This window comes from Grampus griseus, assembly GCF_964374135.1.
Source record: "Grampus griseus genome assembly, chromosome: 17".
NCBI classification, from domain to species: domain Eukaryota; kingdom Metazoa; phylum Chordata; class Mammalia; order Artiodactyla; family Delphinidae; genus Grampus; species Grampus griseus.
Genome location: NC_139011.1, coordinates 14,965,859 through 14,990,328, shown reverse-complemented (window position 1 = coordinate 14,990,328; position 24,470 = coordinate 14,965,859). Strand labels below are relative to the sequence as shown.

General features: G+C 38.0%; 2 protein-coding genes across 8 annotated transcripts in view; one reads left to right on the top strand and one right to left on the bottom strand.

The window, feature by feature from the left end:
• The first annotated feature begins 493 nt into the window (after positions 1-493).
• RNF139 (ring finger protein 139) lies at positions 494-12,473 on the top strand. Its single transcript, XM_082675192.1, has 2 exons — positions 494-900; positions 10,460-12,473. Exons 1-2 carry the CDS (start codon positions 720-722, stop codon positions 12,271-12,273), a joined length of 1,995 nt encoding a protein of 664 aa, XP_082531318.1. The 5' UTR covers positions 494-719; the 3' UTR covers positions 12,274-12,473.
• A 644-nt stretch (positions 12,474-13,117) lies between these two features.
• Positions 13,118-24,470, bottom strand: part of TATDN1 (TatD DNase domain containing 1) — a 37,970-nt gene continuing 26,617 nt past the window's right edge. For 5 of the 7 annotated variants that reach the window (XM_082675261.1, XM_082675265.1, XM_082675263.1 and 2 more), the window contains 4 exons: positions 24,134-24,210; positions 17,799-17,869; positions 16,517-16,643; positions 13,118-13,298 (listed from right to left, as the gene is read on the bottom strand). In XM_082675261.1, the coding sequence (XP_082531387.1) occupies positions 13,196-13,298; positions 16,517-16,643; positions 17,799-17,869; positions 24,134-24,210 (378 nt within the window). In that variant the 3' untranslated portion in view covers positions 13,118-13,195. Of the gene's footprint in view, positions 13,299-14,542; positions 14,647-16,516; positions 16,644-17,798; positions 17,870-24,133; positions 24,211-24,470 lie in introns of those variants that run through there. The other 2 variants (XR_014298038.1, XR_014298039.1) reach the window with 2 other exon arrangements.

Here is a 24,470-nt window from a genome sequence, read left to right as displayed (position 1 = left end):
GGCGCCCTTTGGCTCTCCTCCTGCCAAGCAGTTCTAAATCATGTTTATGGGACGTTTAATGGGCTCTAATAAAGCAGCTAATAATTCCCTCCCGACGAAGCAGTGACTGCCTCACACGCCAACGCCTTTGCGGGTGAGGCGCCCACCCTGAGGCTGGAGGGCGCGGCTGCCCAACAGCGCCTGCGCCACTGGGTGGCGCCAAAAGCAGCAAAGGCGGCCCCGGCTCCGGAGATGGGCGGAAACCATGGCAACGATAGGGACGTCTGCTACGCCGAGCGTGGTGACCGCGAGGGGAGCGCCCCTAGCGCCGTATTATGACGCGAGCGTCGGCGCGCGGCTTCCGCGGTCTCGCGTGACCGCGGGAGCAGCCTCCGGGCCTGGCAACAGCAGCAACTGCAGAGGCGGGCGGGCGAGGTCAAGATGGTGGCTCCACGGGCGGGGGAGGCGGTGGAGGGAGGAGGAGCCAGACCATAGCCGGCCGGAAACACCGACACCCACAGGCCTCCCGGGAGCCGCCGCTGCTGCCTCCGCCGCCGCCTCCGCCGCCTGCTCCAGCTCGAGAGACGCGAGCGGGCGGCGGGGCGGGCCGTGAGAGAGACAGGAGAGGAGGGAGGGCGGGGGCGGAGTCGCCCGCCTTCGCCTCCGCCCCCGGCCGCCGTCCCGGCCCCTGCCCCGCGCGGCTCTACCCGGCCCGCCCAGCCCCGGTGTGGCAGCGGCTTATGGCGGCGCTGGGGCCCCCGGAGCAGCAGGTGCGGATGGCCCATCAGCAGGTCTGGGCGGCGCTCGAAGTGGCGCTCCGGGTGCCCTGCCTCTACATCATCGACGCCATCTTCAACTCCTACTACGATTACAGCCAAAGCCGGTTCTGCATCGGGCTCCAGATCTTCCTCCGGCTCCTTGGTGAGGGGGACGGGGTAGCCTGCGTCCGGGGACGGCTCCGCGGGCCGAGACGTGCAGGAAGGAGAGGGCAGCCGAGCGCAGGCCGTGGGGTGTGTGTATGTATGTATGTGTGTGTGTGTGTGTGTGTGTACGTACTAGTTTCGCGGGCCGAGACGTGCAAGAGGGAGAGGGCAGCCGCGCGCAGGCGGTGGTGTGTGTGTGTGTGTGTGTGGTGTGTGTGTGTGTGTGTGGTGTGTGTGTGTGTGTGTGGTGTGTGTGTGTGTGCGCGCGCGCTAGTTTCGTTTCCCCCCTGGGGGCGTCTTTGCGGGCCGGACGGGAGGAGGAGATGACATTTGTCTCAGAGTTGACAGCGGAGTGGTCCTCCCTGCGAGTCAGTCTCCTGTTCATTTTTGCCTCTGAGCGAGGGCGGGGAGAAAGCAGCGAGGTGTGAGCATGCGGCTCTGTGCCTGCTGTTTCTCTTGGGGAATGAGTGCTTGACCGCGTTCTATGCGACAGCCTTGGAAAAACAGCAACTCTGCTTACGTTTTTGATCTCGCCGTGTGTGACCTTGGGCTCGTCGTGCCGAGGCCTGGGCCTCAGTTTCCCCCTTTCCAAAATGCAGGGTACTCGTATGTTGTCATTTAAATGACATCCAAACGAAAGAGAATGTCAGACCTTGAAACTGTTAGAAAAATCCTCACGAAGAAGGCGATACTTAAAACGAGTCCTAAAATTTTCCATGAATAGAGAAGAAGGTATTGAGAACGGTTATAAAAACGTGGCTAGGAAGTGATAAGACTTGAAAATCAGTGTCTTGGTTGCATATGAATGGAGTGTTAAAAGAATCTTATACTTCACTCCCCATTTTCACTTGCATTACCAGAGTGAGAAGGATTTACGCTTAAAAGAAGTTTTTGAGTAATTGAAACGTGGCAAATTTTGTTGATGAGGTAATTCTTGTGTTAGTTTTTAGTGAGGCTGTGCTTTTGAAGTGTTGCTGAGGACGAGCTGATGGTGAGATCCTTACCAAGCCTTTCTGAATTAGGAGCCATCTGTTGCTGCTTTATTCCTACTCTTTAAAAAAGTGGTAATGTTGAGTTTTGTTTATAACAACACTTTACATTTGTTTGGTACTTTACTTGTGCAGTGCCTTTTCACTGGTATTATCTAACCTAACGTTCAAAAATCCCTCAAAGGAGGGTGGGTGGTGTTATTCTCATTTTACAAATGAGGAAACTGAGATAGAGGTTAAGTGTTTTGCTTTTGATACACGGCAAGTAATTGGTTGCCAGCACCTGGGCTTAACAATCTTCTGGCATGGTTCGTCTTCCTCCTCAGTACAGCTGCAGTCCAGATACAGAATGCTATAATAATGATTATATGCTAGATCTTAAAACTAACAGATGTGAACGTGATGTTCTTTAGCACAAGACTTCTCAGTAACCCACCAGCTACTTAATCCCAGCCATCCTGCTTACCACTGCAAAATGTAATGCCCTCTTATTTGTGGCAAAAATGGAGCTGTGTGATTTCCAATGTATAGGAATAGCGAATCATTATGTTGTACACCTGAAACTAATATAATGTTATCTATTGATTATACCCCAATAAAAAAAGAACATTAGCTAGATTTAATGTTTTGTACTTAACATATTTTGTTTAATTCTGATAGTCAGGGAATACAAGTGAGGTTAGTTAAATAATGTTACAATGAAATTAATAAGAATGGGGACCTGTTGGGAAAGCATTTTATTCCTGCCAGTTAGAAGTCACTCATTATGATCATAAATTAACAGGCAGTTGCTTGTCTCATTATAGAAAGGTGGTCCCAGCTGAGCCTGATAAATCCCAACCCCTCCCCGCGGTACCTCTCCACGTTAATTGATGACATGCATGCAGTCAAGACCTGTGCTGACTCCTGGGTTGGGGAGACTGAGAAATGGAGAACACTGATCACTTCTATTCCTGAACCCCACAGGAGAAGAGAGAGTTTGCTAGAGAGAGAGCAGAGGCTCTAGGGAACTTTATGAAATTTGGGATTACCAAGTGTAGTTTTGGGCACTGAATAACCAAATGTATTGTAACATGGACTCGAGGGTGGTAGGAGGGGCTTTCCCTGCTTCTGCTTTGAGAGGAGGGAGGAGGCCATGGTGGAGGAGCTGGAAAAAAGAAACCAAAACAAAACTGGGTTTGAGAGGATTCACATACTCATTTTGCCAGTAGTGTAGCCACTGTCTTGAGCGTTGTTCTGGCATGTAACTACAGAGCCTCTGAGAGCCCCTTGGGGACCAGGTGCTTTAATGCATTGTGCTCAGAGTTGAGCTTCAGGCTAGGGAGCTTTAAAGGAGTATTTTCTTTAATTAAATCTTTTGTAGTTTAAGAACACTGAATAAAGTAATCTGGTGTTTTCCTTGTACTATATCCATGCTTCTTATTTTTGTAGTAAATCATGGAAGTTTGCATTTGAGAGGTTAAAGAAGAATGTGACCTCAGGCAAGTTACACCTGCTCTGTGCCTCCCTTTTCTTATCGGTACCTTTTTAAAGATGGATCATAATGGTGTATCTCTCTTATAGAGTGTTAAGGGCAATAAATAAGGACATAAGTTCTTGTAACAGTACCTGGAACCTAGTAAGGGCCATTTAATTGTTAGCTACTGGTAAACATGGTAGCTTTAAAAAAATTTTTTTAATACTTCAATTAAGACCATACTGTGTTACAGATATTTCAGTTTTTGGAAGTCATCAGCACAATGTTGGTGCTGTTTATTTGAAAATTTTGATCCCAGAGTATTCTCTGGGTCAGACTTTATGAGAGATACAAAATATTTTCCCAATCTATCATTTGACTGCTCCTCACATTATGGCAGTGTAATTATGCTAATTTATGACATTTGTAAGAATGATAAAATTATTAAAAACTGGTTTTGGTGGTAAAAAATTTCATCCTGAATAAAAACAAATGTCTTAACTATTTGAGGACCATTCGATGAAGCATCTTATTTGTTATGGAAAGTGACAGGTTTGTGTGTAAAAGATACCAAAGGATGGTTGAAATCAATTGTTCTATCTGGTTAGTTTTTTAATAATTGTAGACCTCTCTGTGCTACTGTATATAAATCTCAAAATTTGTCACTCTCACCTTTTTCCTTAAAATGGAATTGTAAACATGGAAATCTATTCTGTATCCAGTTTTATTTAGTGTCTGAAGAATTTTGTCTCCTACCCCTACAAAAAACTATTACTACACTATACTTTTATTTGGTATCAAACTAATAAGAGAATTTCAGCAAGTCAGAATATAAAGCATCTCATTTTGGAGATCCAAATAAGGTCATATCACAATATATATAACTTTTAAGAATATTAAGCTATTCTTAGGAGGTGTTCAATGCTAAATGAAATGCAGCCCATTGCAGTGTAATGCTGAATTAACAAGTCTAAATCCAAGGCAGAAAATGCAAGCATAGGAGTTTGTTTTAATAGTATTACTCATATAATGACAATTCATTGAAGTGGAAAGTCCTTTCTAAACATAAAAGAAAATCCAGAAGTTACAAGGGTAAATTTGAGTACATAAAAATGAAAAACTTCTTTATGAAAAAATTCTTTTTTTACAAAGATTCTTAAAAATGACACATTAAGGGGAAAATATTTGCATCATATTTAGTTGAAGTACTAATAAAAGTTTTACTCTGTCAATAAGAAAAACTTATACTCCCAGAGAAAAATGGGCCCAGGATAAGCATTTCACAGTAAATGAAATGCACATGGTCAATAAGCAAAACAAAAATTACTCAGCCTTATTTATAATTTAACAAATGTAGTTAAAACAAAATTTCACTTATGAGATTCGTGAAGAATTCAAAGTTTGAATAAAAACTAGTTTGGCAGAAGTATGGGGAAATAGATGAAGTTAAACAATTTTTGTAAGGTGTTATTTCTATGTAAAGCCATTTGGTGCTATCAACTAAAATTCATCGTATACCTTTTGACTCACAATTCCAGTTCTGAGAACTTGGCCTGAAGATATAGTTGTGCAAAAACTGTTGGCAAGGGTATTCATTGCAGCATTGTTGGTAATAACAAAACAAAAACAAATTGTTAATCTAAATGTCTATTGAAAGAGAATCTGTTCATTGTACAATATTATCAGTTTCAGCCATGCAATGAAATTGTTGAAAACAATGAGATAGTTATTTTTGGTGCTGTAGAAAGAACTCAGAAAACCTGTGAAGTGAAGCAGTAGTAATTATGACTGCATTGGGATAGCCTTAGGGGTTCTCAGCAGAGATACCGTTGACATTTTAGATGGGATAATTCTTTGGTGGGGGCGTGGGGACTGTGGCTGGATGACTGGAGGGGAAGGGAGGGTGTGTAAACTGATCCTGGTTGAGAACTACTGAGGTGGACAAATAGACCAGTAAATAGCACAGAATAGAAAGCCCAGAAACAGACCACCCATGTATGTAGAGAAACTTGATGTGTTTCAGAGGTAGAATTGGAAGTATACAATACATTGAGGTAAATACAGACTATTAAGTTAGTGGTTATTTATTCACGTGAAACAAATTATACTGGATCCCTACCTCACATCAATATATAAATAGTTCGAACTTCCTGGTGGCACAGTGGTTAAGAATCCACCTGCCATTGCAGGGGACACGGGTTCAAGCCCTGGTCCGGGAAGATCCCACATGCCGCAGAGCAACTAAGCCCGTGCGCCACAGCTACTGAGCTTGCGCTCTAGAGCCTGTGACACACCTACTGAAGCCCCTGCACCTAGAACCCGTGCTTTGCAACAAGAGAAGCCACCACGATGAGAAACCCGCGCACCTCAACGAAGAGTAGCCCCTGCTCACCGCAACTAGAGAACGCCCGCGTGCAGCAACAAAGACCCAACACAGCCAAAATAAATAAATAAATTTATAAAATATATATATAAATAGTTCTAAATGGATTAATATCTAAATGTGAAAAGGAGAACTTTAAAAGTTTTAGAAGAAAATATAGAATTTTTTTTTTTAGGGTTAGAGTAAGGGAAAAGTTCTTTAGAAATATGTAAAAGCAAATGTATTAAATAATGATTGATAAGTTCAATGATATTAAAATTAAAACCCTCCGTTAATCATAAGCCAGCATCAGAAAGTGAAAAGAGCGGCCACACATCTGGAGAAGATATTTGCATTACAGATAACTACAAAGAGTCTGTAGTCAGAATATTTTTTAAATGACTACAATTCAATAAGGAAAAACAACTCCGTAAATAATTGAGCAAAAGATAAACTGGCAATTCACAGAGGAAGAAACATTGAATGGTCAGTAAATCGAAAGGTGCCCTCTTTGATGAGTAATCAGAAATGTAATTTTTAGAAAAGGTTAAAAAACTCCACTATTATAATGAGATCTCCTTTGGGTAAAAGGCAAAAATAAGTATTTATCCATGAATGTGTGCTTATTTATGCAAAACTTGGTTAACTTTTCATTTAATACTTATAGGGTTGAACTTTTAAAAAAATATCATGTTCCTATATTTCTTTTTAATAAACACATAGTTAAAAATTTAATTTAAAAGCAAAATTTATCTTATTAATAAAAAACTTAGAATACCCTTTTTTTAACCTAAAGTAAGAGTTTGATAGAAAAATTTTCTTTATGCTATAGTTTGTCAAGTACACCTACAGACTGACATCCCAAGATGTACATCCCAAGATGTTTTATTTACTTTGTTCTATATTTCATTGCATATGGTTCTCTTGGGAGTAATGTAGTTAAAACATTTTTGTACTGTTCCGTCTTTATTCTGTCAGGCATTGAAATGTTTTTTCACAGCTTGCTTTAGATTTTATATTAAAGGTATTTAAGGTACCTGGGGAGTTATGTCTTATTTCCTTCTAATTTTTAGTCCCCAACTTCCAGAAAGGTTAAGGGTATGAATGGACTTTACACATAAAAGAATTAAACACTTTGCTGTGTAACATGCATGGTGGTTTCTTTTTTGTTTTCAGCTTGTTTTGTTTGCTCATTTTTGGTAATCCAAATTGAAAAGGCCCTGAACTCTTTCATGAATTGAGTTCATGTATATCTTCAAAGCTCTGAATTGATTTTGATACCTGCCGTTTTCCTACCTTGAGCACTTTAGTGAGGCTCTCTAATCACTGGAGAATTGGATCCCTGAATTGTGATTCCAGTTAATTCTATGCACCACTGTCCCAAGGTGATTTTTCTTTATAAAGTAGCATTTATATATAGCCTTGATTACTTGTTGCAGGTCACTCTTAAATCCTAATGAGGAAACTGTCCTGGGGCTTAATTTACTTAGGCCTACAGGTTAAATATCAAGAGTTGCATGTCTGAAGTTGTGAAAATGCAATGAAACTTTGATATTATTGACAACACTTCCCGAAGGCCATGAGAGGGAATATTACTTGAGAGATTTGGAAAGTTGACTTTTTTTTCCTGTGAAATGAGAGCTGATTCTACATTCCATACATAGGAACATGAGTATAAAGGAAAAATTTAAGAATTTTAAAAATTAAAATAATTTTAAATAATAAACAGTAATAAAATTAAAATAATTTTATACTATTCTTGAAATGTTTGGTCATTATTAAATCTTGGGGAATAATTTTAATCAAGAAAGAGTAGTATCGGGGCTTCCCTGATGGCACAGTGGTTAAGAATCTGCCTGCCAGTGCAGGGAACATGGGTTCGAGCCCTGGTCCGGGAAGGTCCCACATGCCAGGGAGCAACTAAGCCCGTGCGCCACAACTACTGAGCCTGCATGCCATAACTACTAAAGCTTGCACGTCTAGAGCCCGTGCTCCGCAACAAGAGAAGCCACCGCAATGAGAAGCCCGCGCACCGCAAGGAAGAGTAGCCCCCGCTCACTGCAACTAGAGAAAGCCCGCGCGCAGCATCGAAGACCCAACGCAGCCAAAAATAAAAATAAATAAATAAATTAAAAAAAAAGATTAAATGGAGACAAATCAACTTTAGGGGTGTTTACTTTAAAAAAAAAAAAAAGTATCAGATTGTTACTTGCTAGGAGACATCCAAACTTTGAGGTAGTCTCACTACACTATTTGTCTATCACACTCTCTTTTGTCCAGAAGTATTTCTAAAACCCAAATAATTCCTTAATCTGTGTAAAAATAAGCATCGGGGAAAAAAAGCTATTAGAATAAAAAGATCTGGTTATAAGTTACAGCACAGTTCATGAATATTCACAAGTAAAGATTAATGTACCACTTTGTGAATAGCAAGTTAAAAATAATTTACAGTCCCTGCTTGACTTTCTCCCTTTTAAAAAGTAACATAATAGAACTGAAGTTATCATGGTTTTGTTTTGACGCATTTTAGGAGATTAAGTTTTGTTTCAGGAAAAAATACTTTTGTTTTTCTGTGTAGAGAAAGTAGGATTACATATGGCATATGGTGGCTGAGTAACTTCCATTTCCTGTTACCTTCCACAGGAAGGGTTTCTAAACCTGCTCAAAAAAAAAAAGCCCATTTTCTGTTGAAAGGGCTCTTTGGGAGGATTATTAGTGGCCCACTTGTTCAGCGAATTGGGTGGTTCTTGCGCAGAGGTTGATGTATCTTCCAGGTGATTGTTTTCTTTTGTTGTCCTTTTCACAAATGACCTGACAAATAGGCACAGGATAAAATTTTAAGTTTGTGGGCAAAGTCATCATTTGGAGGAACTTGGCCCTTGCTTTTAACTGCAGTAGATTGTGGAATGGCTCTATTGTATTATGCAGTGTTGGTCTTGGTTGCATGCTGAAATCAGATGGATAGATAGATGGATGTTTAATTTGGAGTTTGTCACTTTTTCGGTACTCCAAGGTCCGATTTCTCAGCTTTGTCTTACCTTTTCATAGGTTTCAATTTCCAAGTGGGCTGTATTTTATGGTTGCCTTTAAAAATAGAACACAGAATTCAACAGAAACGTTTATTTCCCCAATAATTTTATTTTCTACAAAATATTTCGGGATCTATAGATGTAAAAGGCAGGATCCTTGCTTGCTAGTAGGTACCTACTCAGATAACTACAAACTTCAGTGTCAGGTGGTGTATGAGTATTAGGAGTTTCACCAAGTTCTGTAGATGTGCTGAAGGAACAGTCAGTATCAGGAAGTGGGTTTGTAGGATGGGTAGGATTTGAACAGTCAGGGATTTGGGAAGTTGATGGGGCCGTTCTGCCAGGCAAAGAGAAGAATGTAAATACAGCTGTAATCATGGCAGAGAAGAAGGGGTATGTTTGGGAAAGAAATCTGGAGCATTGGTGTGTGTGTTGGGAGGATTATTACTTTAAAGCAAATTGGGTCCTTGAATGTTAGGACAAGGAGTGTAGGTTTTAATTGATAGTAATTTCAGAGCTGCTGCAGTATTTTGAGCAGAGACACGAAAAAAGGCAATTTGGTGACGGCTTGTAGATGGATTTGGATGAGAGAGTTTTCAGAGACAGACTAATAGGTGGGTGTCACTGAGAAAAGGAAGGTATAGGTATTAGTAAAATTTGTCACTGATTGTCAGAGTTTGAGGATGAGGGGCTAGAGGTGCTGTTAGGAGAATAACAATGGTACCTCTGACTGACATTGGAAATCGCGAGGAAGAGCTGTTTGAGGTGAGAGTAGGTTCAGTAGGTTTTAGAAGTTTTGGGTGTTGCAGTTGTAATGTAGAAGTGTAAGTAGGTGAATATTTGGGTGTGGTTCCCATAGCTGAAACCTTGGATAATAATGTTTATCGTAATCTCACTTAAAAATTTGTCAGAGCACCAAGAAAGATGGTGCTGGATGCACAACAGACTATACATTGGTTGCTTACGGGGGGGGGGAGGGGGAAGATTTATTAAAACGTGTGGTTTTCTGAATGTTACTTTTGTAATTTGAAGAACAGTAAAAAGGGTTGACTATTTGAAGAAAAAGATTCAAACATACAGGAAAAAGGAAACTTGGAGGAAATGTCTGGTATCTGAGGGAAGTATGTACAGAAAAAAAGTGAATTTGGACCTGAAGGAGAATGCTCAAATTTAAGGAGCAGAAAAAATAAGAGCCAGCAGGAGTTCAGTTTGAGTAAAAGGAGGAATTAGGGGTAAGTGTGAAACTTAAACTTGATTTCCTAAAGAACACGTTTGAGAAAAAGAAATCTCAGATTTAATAGGAACAAGTTTCCATTTGGGTTACTTTTAATTCTTAATGTTTTTGTAATGGAATTATCTTAAATATTTTTAATTATGAATATGTTCTTTCAGGTTTCAAACTTCTTAAACTGTATATCATGACAAACTCATCTTGAAGATAATTTAGTAATTTGGACATATACTACTACCTGAATTACTTTGGAAATTAGAAAATAAGGGGTAGGATTTTTAAGGATGTTTGATCTGTCCTGTTGAACTTTGACTTTACAAAAAACATTTATTGGCCTTTAAGCCTAAATTGTATTCAGGCTTAACATTCATCAGTTTGAAAATATTCATACTTCCTTACTAAAGGAAGAATATCATAACTGTTAGTGGAAAAAACATTCTTTAAAAATGTTTCACTCGAATGTCCTTTCTTTTTTTTCTTTTTTTTTTAGGTATATTTGTATCCAGTATTGTTCTGATCTTGTCACAGCGATCACTTTTCAAGTTTTACATGTACAGCTCAGCCTTTCTATTAGCTGCAACTTCAGTGTTGGTAAATTATTATGCTGCTTTGCACATTGACTTCTATGGTGCCTACAACACATCAGCTTTTGGAATTGAGCTGCTTCCTCGAAAAGGGCCCTCGCTGTGGATGGCACTCATCGTTCTACAGCTAACATTTGGAATTGGATACATTACACTACTCCAAATTCATTCCGTCTATTCACAGTTAATTATTTTGGATCTCTTGGTTCCTGTAATAGGCTTAATCACAGAGCTACCATTACACATCCGAGAGACTTTAGTTTTTACCTCTTCCTTGATTCTCACGTTAAATACAGTGCTTGTCTTGGCAGTGAAACTTAAGTGGTTTTATTATTCCACAAGATACGTTTATCTTTTAGTAAGGCACATGTATCGAATTTATGGATTACAGTTATTAATGGAGGACACATGGAAGAGGATTCGTTTCCCAGCTGTACTGAGAGTCTTTTGGCTAACAAGAATTACAGCTCAGGCTACGGTATTAATGTACATTTTAAGGATGGCAAATGAAACTGATTCCTTCGTTATTTCTTGGGATGATTTCTGGGACCTCATTTGTAATCTTATAATTAGTGGATGTGATTCTACACTCACTGTACTGGGCATGAGTGCTGTAATTTCCTCAATAGCCCATTATTTGGGTCTTGGAATATTGGCCTTTATTGGATCAACTGAAGAAGATGACAGGCGGCTTGGCTTTGTAGCACCTGTTTTATTTTTTATTTTGGCTCTTCAGACTGGTTTAAGTGGGCTAAGACCAGAAGAGAGACTTATTCGCTTAAGTAGAAACATGTGCCTTTTATTAACAGCAGTCCTGCATTTCATCCATGGAATGACAGACCCTGTATTAATGTCTCTCAGTGCCTCTCATGTGTCATCTTTTCGTAGACATTTTCCTGTGCTCTTTGTCTCTGCTTGCCTGTTTATTCTTCCTGTTATACTCAGTTACGTTCTTTGGCATCACTATGCACTAAATACATGGTTGTTTGCAGTTACAGCGTTTTGTGTGGAACTCTGCTTAAAAGTAATTGTTTCTCTCACTGTTTATACGTTATTCATGATTGATGGCTACTATAATGTCCTCTGGGAAAAGCTTGATGATTATGTCTACTATGTTCGTTCAACAGGCAATATTATTGAATTTATATTTGGAGTGGTAATGTTTGGAAATGGGGCTTATACGATGATGTTTGAGTCAGGAAGTAAAATTCGGGCTTGTATGATGTGCTTACATGCCTATTTTAACATCTATTTACAAGCAAAAAATGGCTGGAAGACATTCATGAATCGTAGAACTGCTGTAAAAAAAATTAATTCACTTCCTGAAATAAAAGGGAGCCGCCTACAAGAAATAGATGATGTATGTGCAATCTGCTATCATGAGTTTACAACATCTGCTCGTATTACACCATGTAATCATTATTTCCATGCACTTTGCCTTCGGAAATGGCTGTACATTCAAGATACTTGTCCGATGTGCCATCAAAAAGTGTACATTGAAGATGATACCAAGGATAATTCAAATATATCTAACAACAATGGATTTATCGCACCCAATGAAAATCCAGAGGAGGCTGTAAGAGAAGCTGCTGCTGAATCTGACAGGGAATTGAATGACGACAGTTCAGACTGTGATGACGACGCTCAAAGAGAAAGAAATGGAGTGATTCAGCACACAGGCACAGCAGCTGAAGAACTGATTAATGATGATACTGATTAAAATAAGCATTTACTAATCATTGAGGTATTTGTTTAAAATTCAGTTCATCCAAAATGGAGTAATATGCTTCACTTCAGTGTGTAACCAAGCACAAAAACAGTATCAATGTTGAATCTGTGAATGGTTTTCCGTTTACTGTGATGTGCTACTGTAAATATACCTCTTCAATTACTTCTGGTCTCTTTAGTGACCTATTTAAATTTGTGTACATTATTGTACATAGAATAAAATTTTCACATTTTTATGACAAATTTGAACAAATAACTTTTTAATAGATGTAATAATATGCTGCGTCAACTGTGCCAAAGATTCCTCAATGGAAGTATATAATGTATCTAACTGGACCCTAGTTTTTCTTTAAAATGGATGGGAGAGAATAAAAATGCAAATCAGGGGAAACCGTATTAAAGAAATCAGATAATTTGGACCAACCAGAGGATAAATGCTAAATGTAGAGTATTTTTAAAACTAAGGAAAAAAAATAGGCTGCCAGAAGTGATTGAGACACTTTTTTGAAATTTGAGAGTAGCATTGTGGTCGAGCTGGGTTTGAAAGTCACAATTCGGAGAGTGTGTGAGTTGAGAAACAGGCTTATTTATATATCAACTAACCTTTGGTATAAACCAGGATGTGCTATTTTGATGTAAAAATCACTATATTTGTTAGCCAATCTGTTTGCAGAGTTGACATAAAACTGTCCTTTTGAACTTTTGAAGAGATTACAACATGAAATATTTGGGGGATTTCACTATTTTAAACTAAGACATTAAGTGACTTTAAAAAATTCTCATCTGACTTCATGGGTGGCATACAGTGATATAATACCTCTTTAGACAACTTCCAGAGAATTCCTTTATTGCAACTTTTAAGTTTTACCATGAAATTTTATGTACATGATGGAAAAATGGGAGACACATACCAGTTACATATCAGGAAAAAATATTTTAATAGTGTTGTTATATAGCGTATTGGCTAGTTCCAGTGGATCTTCATCTCTTACTGCTGACATTATTTCCAGTATTTGACTAAAACAGAACAAAAATGGATGGTTACATTTCTAAGTACATATTCTGTTTTAAAGGTATTATCTTTTTTCACATAAAGGAAAAGATACTGTTTTAGCATCTTTTAACATAAAAAGCCGAGCAGGCATTAAAGTTTTCAGCAACGTTAGCAGAAAGTTTAACTGCTAGGATATTTAAAACAGAGCAGTTAAAGACAAATTTCTGAGACAGTCTTGCATATAACTAGAGCCAGGCACCAGGTTCAAGTAAATTACAAAACCAGCCCATATTATGTGTACCACAATTACGGAATTAACCCAGTGGAAATGAAGAGTCCTTTTAAACTGTGGGTTAATTACACATTAGTGGGTCATGATGCGCTTTTAAAAAATAAAAAGGAAAAGCACACTGCATTTAGTAAGGCAAGTACTGTTTCATTTTTGTTTGGGTTTTATACATGCAAGTGTACTGAGTCACAGTGTGGTACTGTGGGGATAGCAGTTAAAGTTTGAAAGCCACTGCTTAGAGAACTGGTCGTAAAGGACAGCAAGAAATTGCTGCATCACCACCAGCAGACTGACAACAAAGGAAGTTAGAGCAAGTTACTTAGAACAATGTATGGTTATTAGGGGGGATGGGGAGAGAGAACGTCCTATGTTTTCCCCTTCAACAGAAAGGTGTGAATCTTTCTGTTTGTTTGCCTAGAATAATGATAATTATCAGTAGCTGTTTTCTAGCAATATTATATGTAGACAATATTTCTTATACATGAATTAGAAAGTTCAAAGTCAGAATTAGACATTGAAATATTCTTTGTCTTAAGCTTTTTGTTCCCTTTATGGGTTTTTAAAATATGAACACCTAAAGGAATCAGGGACAGAGATTACAGATTAACTGGAACTTTTAAATTCTATAGGAGTAACAAAAGCCTTGTTTATATTAAATGAACTGACTATACAGTTTTTATCTGACAGTCAAAATAGGCTAAAAGCAAATCTGTTAACACTGAAAGTGACACTAAAGATTCAATTTTCTTAGCAAACTAGATTTTTCTTCTATTAACTACTTGGAATTGGAAATACATAATACTGGGAAATCAGTATGATTCCTGCCACCAATCTCCCTTCTGGTCCTTTCTCCACACTGATACCAGTTAATAGCTTTCCTGCTTAAAATCCTTTGGGTTCTGATAAAATCTAAATTCCTAAGGGTGGCACACAAAAGCCCTCACTCTCTGGCCTTACAGTACCTTCCCTATCACTTACCGAGCATCCTACTTTATGCCACACTGCAGTCATTGTTCCAAGCTCTTCTTCAGTCTGCCTTCGCTGAAGGTGTTTGTCTTGGTCTGGCCTAACTCCTGGTCCAACTTAGTAAACAGATGAAATGTCACCTTAGTTAAGCACTCCATTTCCCCTCAGGGCAGGCAGCTGTTCTGTCCTGTGGTCCCCGTTATATGTTCATACCTCTATAACAGCACTACTATCTTGGATTATACTTTTTATCTGCTTGTTTGCTCTAGGAGGATCCTTGTCAGACTTGGTTAACGCCTTAACCAAAGTGCCTGGCACAGTGTACCTACTCATCTGGTGGGATGAGGGTGGGAACAGTCTTGATTCTTCTGTGTAGTCTCAGTAACTTGTACCTTTCCTGATATTTGGCAAGAGCTCCAAAATGTATTTCAAGGAACTTATAATCTAATGGGGGCGGGGGGTGGGGGCAGAGATCTCTATACAAATAATTGGAACATAAAACTCTTAACAGATGGAGTTTATAAAAATGACAGTAAGTAGGAATTAACTTGCTAATTAATATTTCGCATTAGACTAGGGGCATGTGTATTTCTGAAATGTGGTTTAAAATTTTTCAGTTTGCAAATGTTGATTTTCCCAAGCTCTGCCTACTCAGAACTGGTATTCATGATTGCAGTAGATACTCAAAAGCCTTCTTGGTTCTTAATAGTCTGCATTTAGAAACACCTTAAAATTTTGTCTTGAAAATATGCAGCTAAAGTCAACAGCTATACTTTTACTTAAGATTAAGGCAGTGTGGAAAACCAATTTAGATACACTGTTGGCAACTACTTCCTCTAAGCTGGCTGCTGGAAAACTGCCAGTTTCTTGTCTCTACTGTCCTTTTAAATCTCCAAAGAATTACTGAAATGTCTCTGGACTGAACTTGCAAGTACCTACATTTCATAAAAATTAGAAGTGTTTCTTTACTAATCAGAGTTTAAATATATTCCTCACCCTACAGATTTTAAAACATTCAGTTTTAAAGTCTTTGCCAACATCAGCATGTTAATAAAGGAAAATCTTTCCAGTGTATCTTTATAGAATAATTCTTTATTTTTCTGCTCACTGAATTTTAGATCTGGCTTATCTAATATATTCTTACCTGTTAAAACTACTAAAAAAAGATGGAGCATATTAAAGGAATTACTACAACAATCCTATATTAATTTTTATGAATGTGTGATAAATATATCCAGTTGCCCGAACTGGTAAGCCATACTAGATTGATACAGTCAGATTTAAATTACTGCTTGTGCAACAAAAGAAACTGGATGACAGGCCCATTAAAATAAACTTTTCCTATAAATTACAATATGCTGTACAGCTCCTTGGCAGTTAGATGTGTAATACCGCCCTTTTCACATGTGCTCTGTATTAGTTTAAAAAATGATTCTGAATTAGTTTTTTTTTCCCTAGGAAATAAAATTCTATAAAGTTCTGCCCTTTTTCTCGGTTGGAAAAAGGAAATCATTTCTATAATTTGTCCTTTTGTTCAGAGGCTTAAAGAACTGTGTTATTTCTTAGGTTCATTCAAGCTGTCAAATCACTTAAAATACAGATACCATTAAAAAAAGGTCTTCTGCTAAGACTGTGCTTTTATACATCAGCAGGAAACCTGCAAGATAACAGAACTTAAGCCAGGTAAGGTGATTCTATGTATGGATAGCTTTAAGATCTTTTTCCCTCCCTACAAAATGACAAATGACCAAAATCACATGAAGTTCTTACTCTGTAATAAAACCACTCTGGGTTGAGAGGATATGAAAAAAGGAGCTGATACACAGCAATTAGGCACGAATTCCTCCAAATAACTGCATTAAAATGGTGTTTGATAACTTCACTTGGATTTCACCCAACTTTAATTCTGTCCCTTGAGTTCATTTTGTAAATGGCATTTGATGGTTGACTTCAATGTTCTGGAGACCATGAAAACAAGATACTTACATTATATGGCAGGGTTCATTTCTGTCTTTCAAACAGTGCCCATTTTCCCACTTCTTTTTGGTGGGAAATGAAGTTTTTATATATTTTGATCCAGCATGTGTACTTTTGACTCCACACCAAGGTGCATCTAGAGTTAAGCGAAGAAAGAGAAGTCTCTCAAAGAGATTTTTACCTTTTTAAATAATTGTTTTTTTAATGAATATTATTAAACTATTATATAACCTCTAAAATATACACCATGATTCAGCTTAAAAAATGGTAAAAGGCAACAGAAAACAGCTTTAAGAAAAGTACAAGATAAAATCTTGAACTGTACAAATTCTTAAACTTTTATTTCTTTTTTTCCCCACTAACAGTATTGTTGGTGTATGGTATGCTTTAAAAAATCTAAAGCTAAAAGAAATACAACTGTAACATGAAAACATTTAAGTTAAACTTCTGTTTGCCCCTACTGAATGTAAAACAGTGGCTTTGATTTTTTTTGTTTTTTGTTGTTGTTTGTTTTTTTTGGCTGTGCCACGTGGCATGCGGGATCCTAGTTCCCTGATGACCAGGGATCGAACCCCGTCCCCCCTCCAGTGGAAGCTTAATCACTGGATAGCCAGGGAAGTCCCCAAAACAGTGGCTTTGAATACTGGGATTATTTACTTACCTAAATCTCTAATAAAGAATTGTAATAGTTTACACATTTTACAATCATTGTATTTTTAATAAGATAATTTAGTTTTCATGACTCCCCAAGGAAATACACCTGATTTCTTCAGAATGGCTCAGTCTTGACTTTACTAAAAAAGTCCATGTGTATAAGAAGAGCCTTGAGCTCAGGGTAGAGATAAAATTTTTAGCTTCTAACTTTGTCTTACTTTGAGAGGCAGCAGATTAATTGCTAAAATTCTTAAATCCAATTGATTTAAATGTTTGCACTTTACTTAAAAAGTATTGTACAATTAAGCCATTACAAAGAAGACATTGTTTAAAAAAAATTCTGAATAGTTTTTGAAAGCCTGAGGTGAAATTCTTAGTTAAGACTCCTGTTTAATACAACAGCCTCCTTAGTTACCCACATGGTCTGACGTTCCATTCTTAAGTGCTTAGGCTTAGTCAGACTTCTAAAATTGAAAAACTCGCTTGTGTAAATATTTTCCATTACAGCTCCCAAAGACTTCCTGAAAAGTATAATTGTTGAGGTTGAGCATGCTAATAAAATAATACTTGTTTACTTTTCTCTAGCTCTTTTTGGGTATGGTTTAATATGAAAATTAAGTTCTAAAAGCAAACTTACCAGTCTCAATCATTAATTTTTCACTAGGTATTGACTTCAGAACTTCCAAATTAGCCTCAGTTTTCAGTGAGCTTGAAAAAAAAAAGTTATTCATATATAAAATAAAAAGGTGCATTTAATGAACAGCAACTTTTTCATATTATAAACTTGTCTAAAACAGATTACAGAACTAACCCAAAATCCTGAAACAAAACTTTGGTTGGCTACAATGGAAGTATACTTTTGAAAGTATTTGCACATTCCCATCCTTACAGAATCCAGGTTAAGATCTATTCCAACCAGATCCTGCCTTTAGGGGGTGCAATTTTTTGTGCCTTCGGTTGATCGTCCAATAACTTTCTGTAACAGTCTATGTTAAACAATTCTTTGAAAAGAATTTATTTGCGTCTCTGGGTAATTTGCATAATTTAGAGCTCATAAGGCTGCATTTGAAGGTATGGCCAATTTCTTTATGGGCCAAATACCCAGGGATTCACTGGTATGAAGGAATCAGATACTCAAGGTTCATGTTTCACTAATCAGAAATAGAATCTTCACAAAGGATGAAAATCACAATCACTGTTAGAACTATGAGTATTTAACATGGTATGAAACTAGAAAGCTGGTTAGGAGATGCCAGTTTTATTATTCCTGTTTAGACCCCACCACAACCCACCCACAAATCTGGAAACTTTTAAGATCTTCCATTACTCCTGATATTCTGAAACGTGATAATGTGTCCGGGCATAAAACCTTTTCATCCATTTAGGCAGCTGGAATCTTCCAATTTAGACTCTTCCCCACCCCTAACTGGGAACATATTATGGAAAAACAGGACTTTTCCTCTTTCATTTTCTTTCTTCTCTCTGGGACTTCTATTAGTCAATTTTAGGACTCCTGAATTGGTCTCCGAGGCCCTGTTTCTTTCATACCTTTTTTTCTGGGGAATTAATTTCATTTTCACACCCTGAGATAGACAGGATTATTGGTTCCAATTCTCTCTCATTTGACAGAATTACATATCTGCACCCTTGCCATGATTTCTTAGTAGGAAGAAGGAACCTGAATCTGGCCATGGCCTCAAGACTTGCTTTGACCAATGGGATGATATGGCCAAGAGGCTTGGAATGCACTTTCGTGATTTGCAATGGCACCCTCATGATCTTCTGAGATTAGCATGCACTAAGTAACTGTTACCTCTTCAGCCTGGGCATCCCGAATGAAAACACAAGGCGAAGATCTGAACCCAACATGGAGCCTGTGGCAGAGTTCACCTCTATCAATTAAACCCCAGCTGACCCAAAGACCCATGAGTGTTTAAAAAAAAAAAAAAAGTTTACTGTAATATGTCAATGAGTTTTGGGATGGTTTGCTATATATGTGATGACATACTGTCCTTATGTTGCATTTTTAACTTCAGGACTTGATATAACTTTTCATTATGGAGAGTTTCAAATATACACATAACTAGAATAACACAGCACCCCCTTCTCCATGTATCTATTACCTATAGCCCCATCAATTATCAACTCCTGGATGATCCCGTCCCACCCACTGAATGCTTTCCTCTGGGATCGACATAAGCATTCCAAGTCTTAGTCCTCAATAATCCAGTTTGTTCAGTTTTCTTGAGAAAAAATTACTTTCCCCCCGAGTATAAATGCTTGCTCCTTTGTACTCTGTGCATGGGAGTGGATATGGGGATTGGTATCTTTCTCTATATAGGCCTTCAATCACCCTGTTTTGGTCGCCATTCTAAGTCCGAAGCCTTTCTGGGATTCTGTCTGCAACACCTGCTCCCATCTCCTCTGAGGCCCTTTAGTGGTACAGTCGTCTAAGTTTTCTCTTCCAATTTAATCTGTCTTCCAGAAATCTACAAAACATTTCTCCATTAGCAAAACTTTGGCCTTTTTTTCTTTACTTTTCCTTTTTGAATATAATTTTATTTTAGCATTTTAGGAGGGGTAGGAGGGAAATGTGTGTCTGGTTTACCGTAAGTACCAGCCTTTTGTTAGTGTTCTCTAGAAAAAAACAAAATTCTTATTTTCAACCAGCTTAATACTTGGTCAATATATTTTCTAAAATATGCTGATATATTTGATATGGATACTAAATTTAAAACATGACCAAATTTTTGGAGTATTTGCATATTTTTAATCTCATGAAAACAAACTGTCTGATTGACTCTTTTCCTACATATATTAATGCTTGTAAAAACTGATCTACACAGACATAGAAAACAAACTTACGGTTACCAAAGGGGAAAGGGAGGCGGGGAGGGATAAACTGGGAGTATGATATTAACAGATGTACACTACCATATATAAATAGACAAACGAGAAGGATTTGCTGTATAGCACGGGGAACTGTATTCAATATCTTGTCATAAACTATAATGGAAAAGATGTATAACTGAATCACTTTGCTGTACACTTGAAACAATATTTAAATAAACTACACATCAGTTAAAAAAAAAACTGATCTAAATACAGAACTATATACTATCAGAAGAAATATTTTTAATCAAAGCCAGAATCTCTATTAAGGTTTCCCATTTAAGGAAGAGCATGTGCATAATTCTGTGGTCAAATTTGAAACTTTCCCATTTTCTTGGGGGGAAAAAAATTCTAATTTAATCTTTAGAAACCAAAGACTATATCATAATGTAAACAGATTAAATTACCATACCCCAGAAACTCAGATTAAGACTACTCTAAACTGAATTTCAAAAGAAGTACAGAAATATTGACTTCGACTAAATAAACTACTGACCCATTAATTCTGAGTTAATGTAGGAGAAAAAAAAAATCAAGTAATTAGCTTAAAGCCAAGTCTTTATAAACTCAAGATCACTTAGAAACCTCTAAGACAGACGTACAGTTCAAGTTTGTGAAATAAAGGTCTCTACCCCCTTCTCTTGAAAATCATCCCAAAATAAGAAGAAACAGCATGTTTTGATGAAACTAGGAGACATTTCTAACTCATCACAAAATATAAAGCAGAAAGTAGATAGAGAAGTGGTAAACGATCTATGTTTACGTGCTAAGTGACTTAAGTGCTATGTGCTTGTAGAGAGATACTGAAGATAAGCCAACCAATTCTCCCAAGGAAGTTCTAAGAACTGGAAGAACTAGGTACCTAGAAAGGATGGGGCAGGGCAGGGGACTGAAATGGGGATTGCTTGAAAAGTCAGGGTAAAGAGAAGATGGGATTCTCAGATTACTTTCCAATAAATTGGTGCAGAGATGACAACTGCCCGGTACCCTGGCCCGAGAGAGAGAGGCAGAGACAGAGAGAGAGGCAGAGACAGAGAGAGAGAGGTGTGCCGTCTCTGGACTGGAAGACAAGCAGCACAGAGGAGGGCAGGGTGAGGCATGGACTAGAAATGGAGACTGACTGCTTACTGAACGGAGACATCCCCTCTCCAGCACCATCCTGCTTCAGAACATAGGTATGTTTATGAATTCTCATCCCATTTTCCCACCAGGGATCAGAGGAGCCCTCTCTGGAGAAACTGAACAAACCCAGAGGAAGATCTTGACAAGCTGACACTAAGGATTCCCCGGCGAGAAAGTCAGTTGGCCATCTGTGGGCCTGCAGTTGATGGGCTATCTCCCCACGGAGCTTCCAACAGCTTTTCCCCCTTCACTCTTAAAATATACAGCAAAGAACTGCCTGACATTTGAAGAAAGCCTCTATCATGATAGAGACCAAAACAAAGAGGAAAAGGAACTCAGAGGAAATAAAAGCATTAAATGGCATATATATATAACATATCTTTAGAGAGATGGGAAGATGCTGCATCTACCAAACAAGAATACGGTAGGAAAAAAAACGAGAGCTTTCAGAGACTGAAAACAAAAGCTTAAGTAAGTTTCCTTAAAAAGTTGAAAAAGGGGACTCCCTGGCAGTCCAGTGGTTAGGACTCCAGGCTTCCACTGCAGGGAGCACAGGTTTGATCCCTGCTCGGGGAACTAAAATCCTGCAAGCCGTGTGGTACAGCCAAAAAAAAAAAAGGTTGAAAAATAAAGCACTTGTTTGAGAGGAGGAAAAAAATTAGATAGAAATTGTAGAATAAAAAAATGAGATCAGGGACTTCCCTGGTGGCGCAGTGGTTAAGAATCTGCCTGCCAATGCAGGGGACACGTGTTAGAGCCCTGGTCCAGGAAGATCCCACATGCCATGGAGCAACTAAGCCCGTGCGCCACAGCTACTGAGCCTGTACTCTAGAGCCCATGAGCCACAACTACTGAGCCCACGTGGTGCAACTACTGAAGCCCGTGTGCCTAGGGCCTGTGCTCTGCAACAAGAGAAGCCACAGCAATAAGAAACCCACACACCGCAATGAAGAGCAGCCCCACTCGCCGCAACTAGAGAAAGCCCACGCATTGCAACAAAGACCCAACACAGCCAAAAATCAATCAATCAATAAATAATTTTAAAAATGAGATCAGAGTATCAGCCTGGGAGGTACAAAGAATGAATAGAAAAAAAAAAAAATTGAGAAAACTTCTCAGGCCTGACAAAGATGAGCCTCTAGCTGGAAGGGGCCAGTGGAGAATGACAAAAACCCATCAAAACACCTTTGCACATTTTGATAATACCAGAGATAAATAACTAAAATATTCCACAGGGAAAGAAGTATGTCACAGGTAATGTATTGGGAAACAGAATAGAGACTGGAACCTAGAACTGGGATATTGTAAATCCTCAGTGAAAATGATCTCTAATCTACAATTTTATGCCTAGAAAAAATATCAAGTGAAAGTATGTTTTTCTTTTTTCCCCTTTCATTGACTATCCAGGTAAACTTTCAAGATGAAGAGAATTAATTCATTTGCAAACATGTGTTCCATCAAAACAAAATAGAATACATGGGATTTAAAAATAGGAGTTCTATCACAGAAAAGACACTAGTCCAAACTGTAGCAGAAAGATAGAAGGGTCAGGAACTAACGAATTATCTGATTATCCACACAGGTTTCCTTATGTGGAAAAATAGAAAAAAGCATTTTACAGAGTTGTTGAAAAGTGTGAAGAAGGCTTCAAGTTTTGAAGAAAACCAAGTAAATAAAAATATGAGGAAAGTTACTCCAGGAAAATAAAAAAGTGGTACATCACATGGTTCAGCAGTCAACAATATTTTACACAGACATAATAATGAAAACACATAATATGCATATAACCAAAAATTCTCAAATAACTACATTGAGAGGGCTATAGAGGAAATAATGGAGGTGCGGGGGCAGTACTGGATAAAGAACTAAAGTGCCCAAACACCTTAATGGGAATAGACAAAGGGAATGAATTAAGAGTTAATAGCATATATGTAATATTTAGATACAAGGTGATAAAGAGTAAAGTGGTTGGCTCTGGAAAAATTAACTTGGGGTAGATGGCATGCTGGGAGACTGTGCTTATAAGTCTTTTAATACTACTTTATGCATGCATTATTTCCATGTTAATATATAAATTAATTAAATCATCAATTTATTTAAAATATGAAAGAAGCATCTAGGACATTTAAATAAGTCTGAACTCTATAGCAAATAATTAATTTCATGATTCTATATTCCAAAGTGGAGTTTAGTAAAAAAAAAAAATAAAAAAAATAAAAAGTACTTGGAAAAGTAGTGATTTGAAGGAAATGAAACACTGAAGAGGGAAAGGAAGTCTTACTTTTTGCAATTTATTTTGCAGTTTATTTCATGAGCTACACTGATAACCTGAGGAAAGACACTGGTAGAAGCTCATCAAATTATTTGGAAGAAAATGAGCCCAGGGACCCAGCTATGCTAGCAGACTGTAGTGGGTGCACGAGGTTTAGTGTGTATAACAGCAGGAAGGTCACCAAGTGAGGAAGAGGATACAGGTTCTCACACTTTGAGTGACTTTACACCTGTTTCTTAACTTCTCTGAGCCTCAGTTTCTTGGCCTACAGAGATACAGAAGACGATTATGTCATAGTATGACCCTTCCCCCATAGGTGGACATCACCTGTGTATATGTATATGCAATGCTGTGAACACATACGTTTTAAAGGGATAAACTGATCCGAGAATAAACTGCATTGCTAGAGAAAGGTACCTGCTAACCTCAACAGAAAATTGTTTTCCATTACTGGAACACAGGATAGCAGTTTATAGCTTTCAAGCTTTAATTTGTAATAGTAACATACTGTTTAATTTCTTACATTTATCACTAAAATTCACAGACCAAGGTCAATGCAAAACACATAAATTTTAATAAAAACAAATTTAAATCTTTATCAGTAATTCCCTATAAAACAATTTAAGGAATCTGCTTAATTATAAAAGTTAAAAAAACGAAAACCAAAAAACAACTCAAGGACCTACCAACCATTAAATCCTATGTAGAGACCCAAGTCCATCAAAGCAGCTGCTGCTTCCTTGGTACCGTCAAATGAATGCACCTAAGGACATGAAGGCATAATTTTATTATAATAATTACTTTTCTTTAAAATTCTAAATAACATTAATAGGACTGTCTAAGCAAAAATATAAACGCAGTAGGGGTTTTTTGAACATGGGGTTTCAAATGTGGCCCCTACAATTTTTATTTTCAAATCAAATTTCGCAATTATAACCTGTCATCATCTCCAACGTGATGAGGCAAGGAGACGGCTGCCTAGAATTTCTGTCTGTGGCTGTGCTGAGGTCTCTGCACCAGCAC

What these genes read in the sequence shown, in the direction of transcription:
- RNF139 (XM_082675192.1), top strand. Translation starts at nt 720, where the DNA reads ATGGCGGCGCTGGGGCCCCCGGAGCAGCAGGTGCGGATGGCCCATCAG. An exon ending in GATCTTCCTCCGGCTCCTTG is followed by an intron (nt 901 to 10,459) that starts GTGAGGGGGACG and finishes TTTTTTTTTTAG; the next exon opens with GTATATTTGTATCCAGTATT.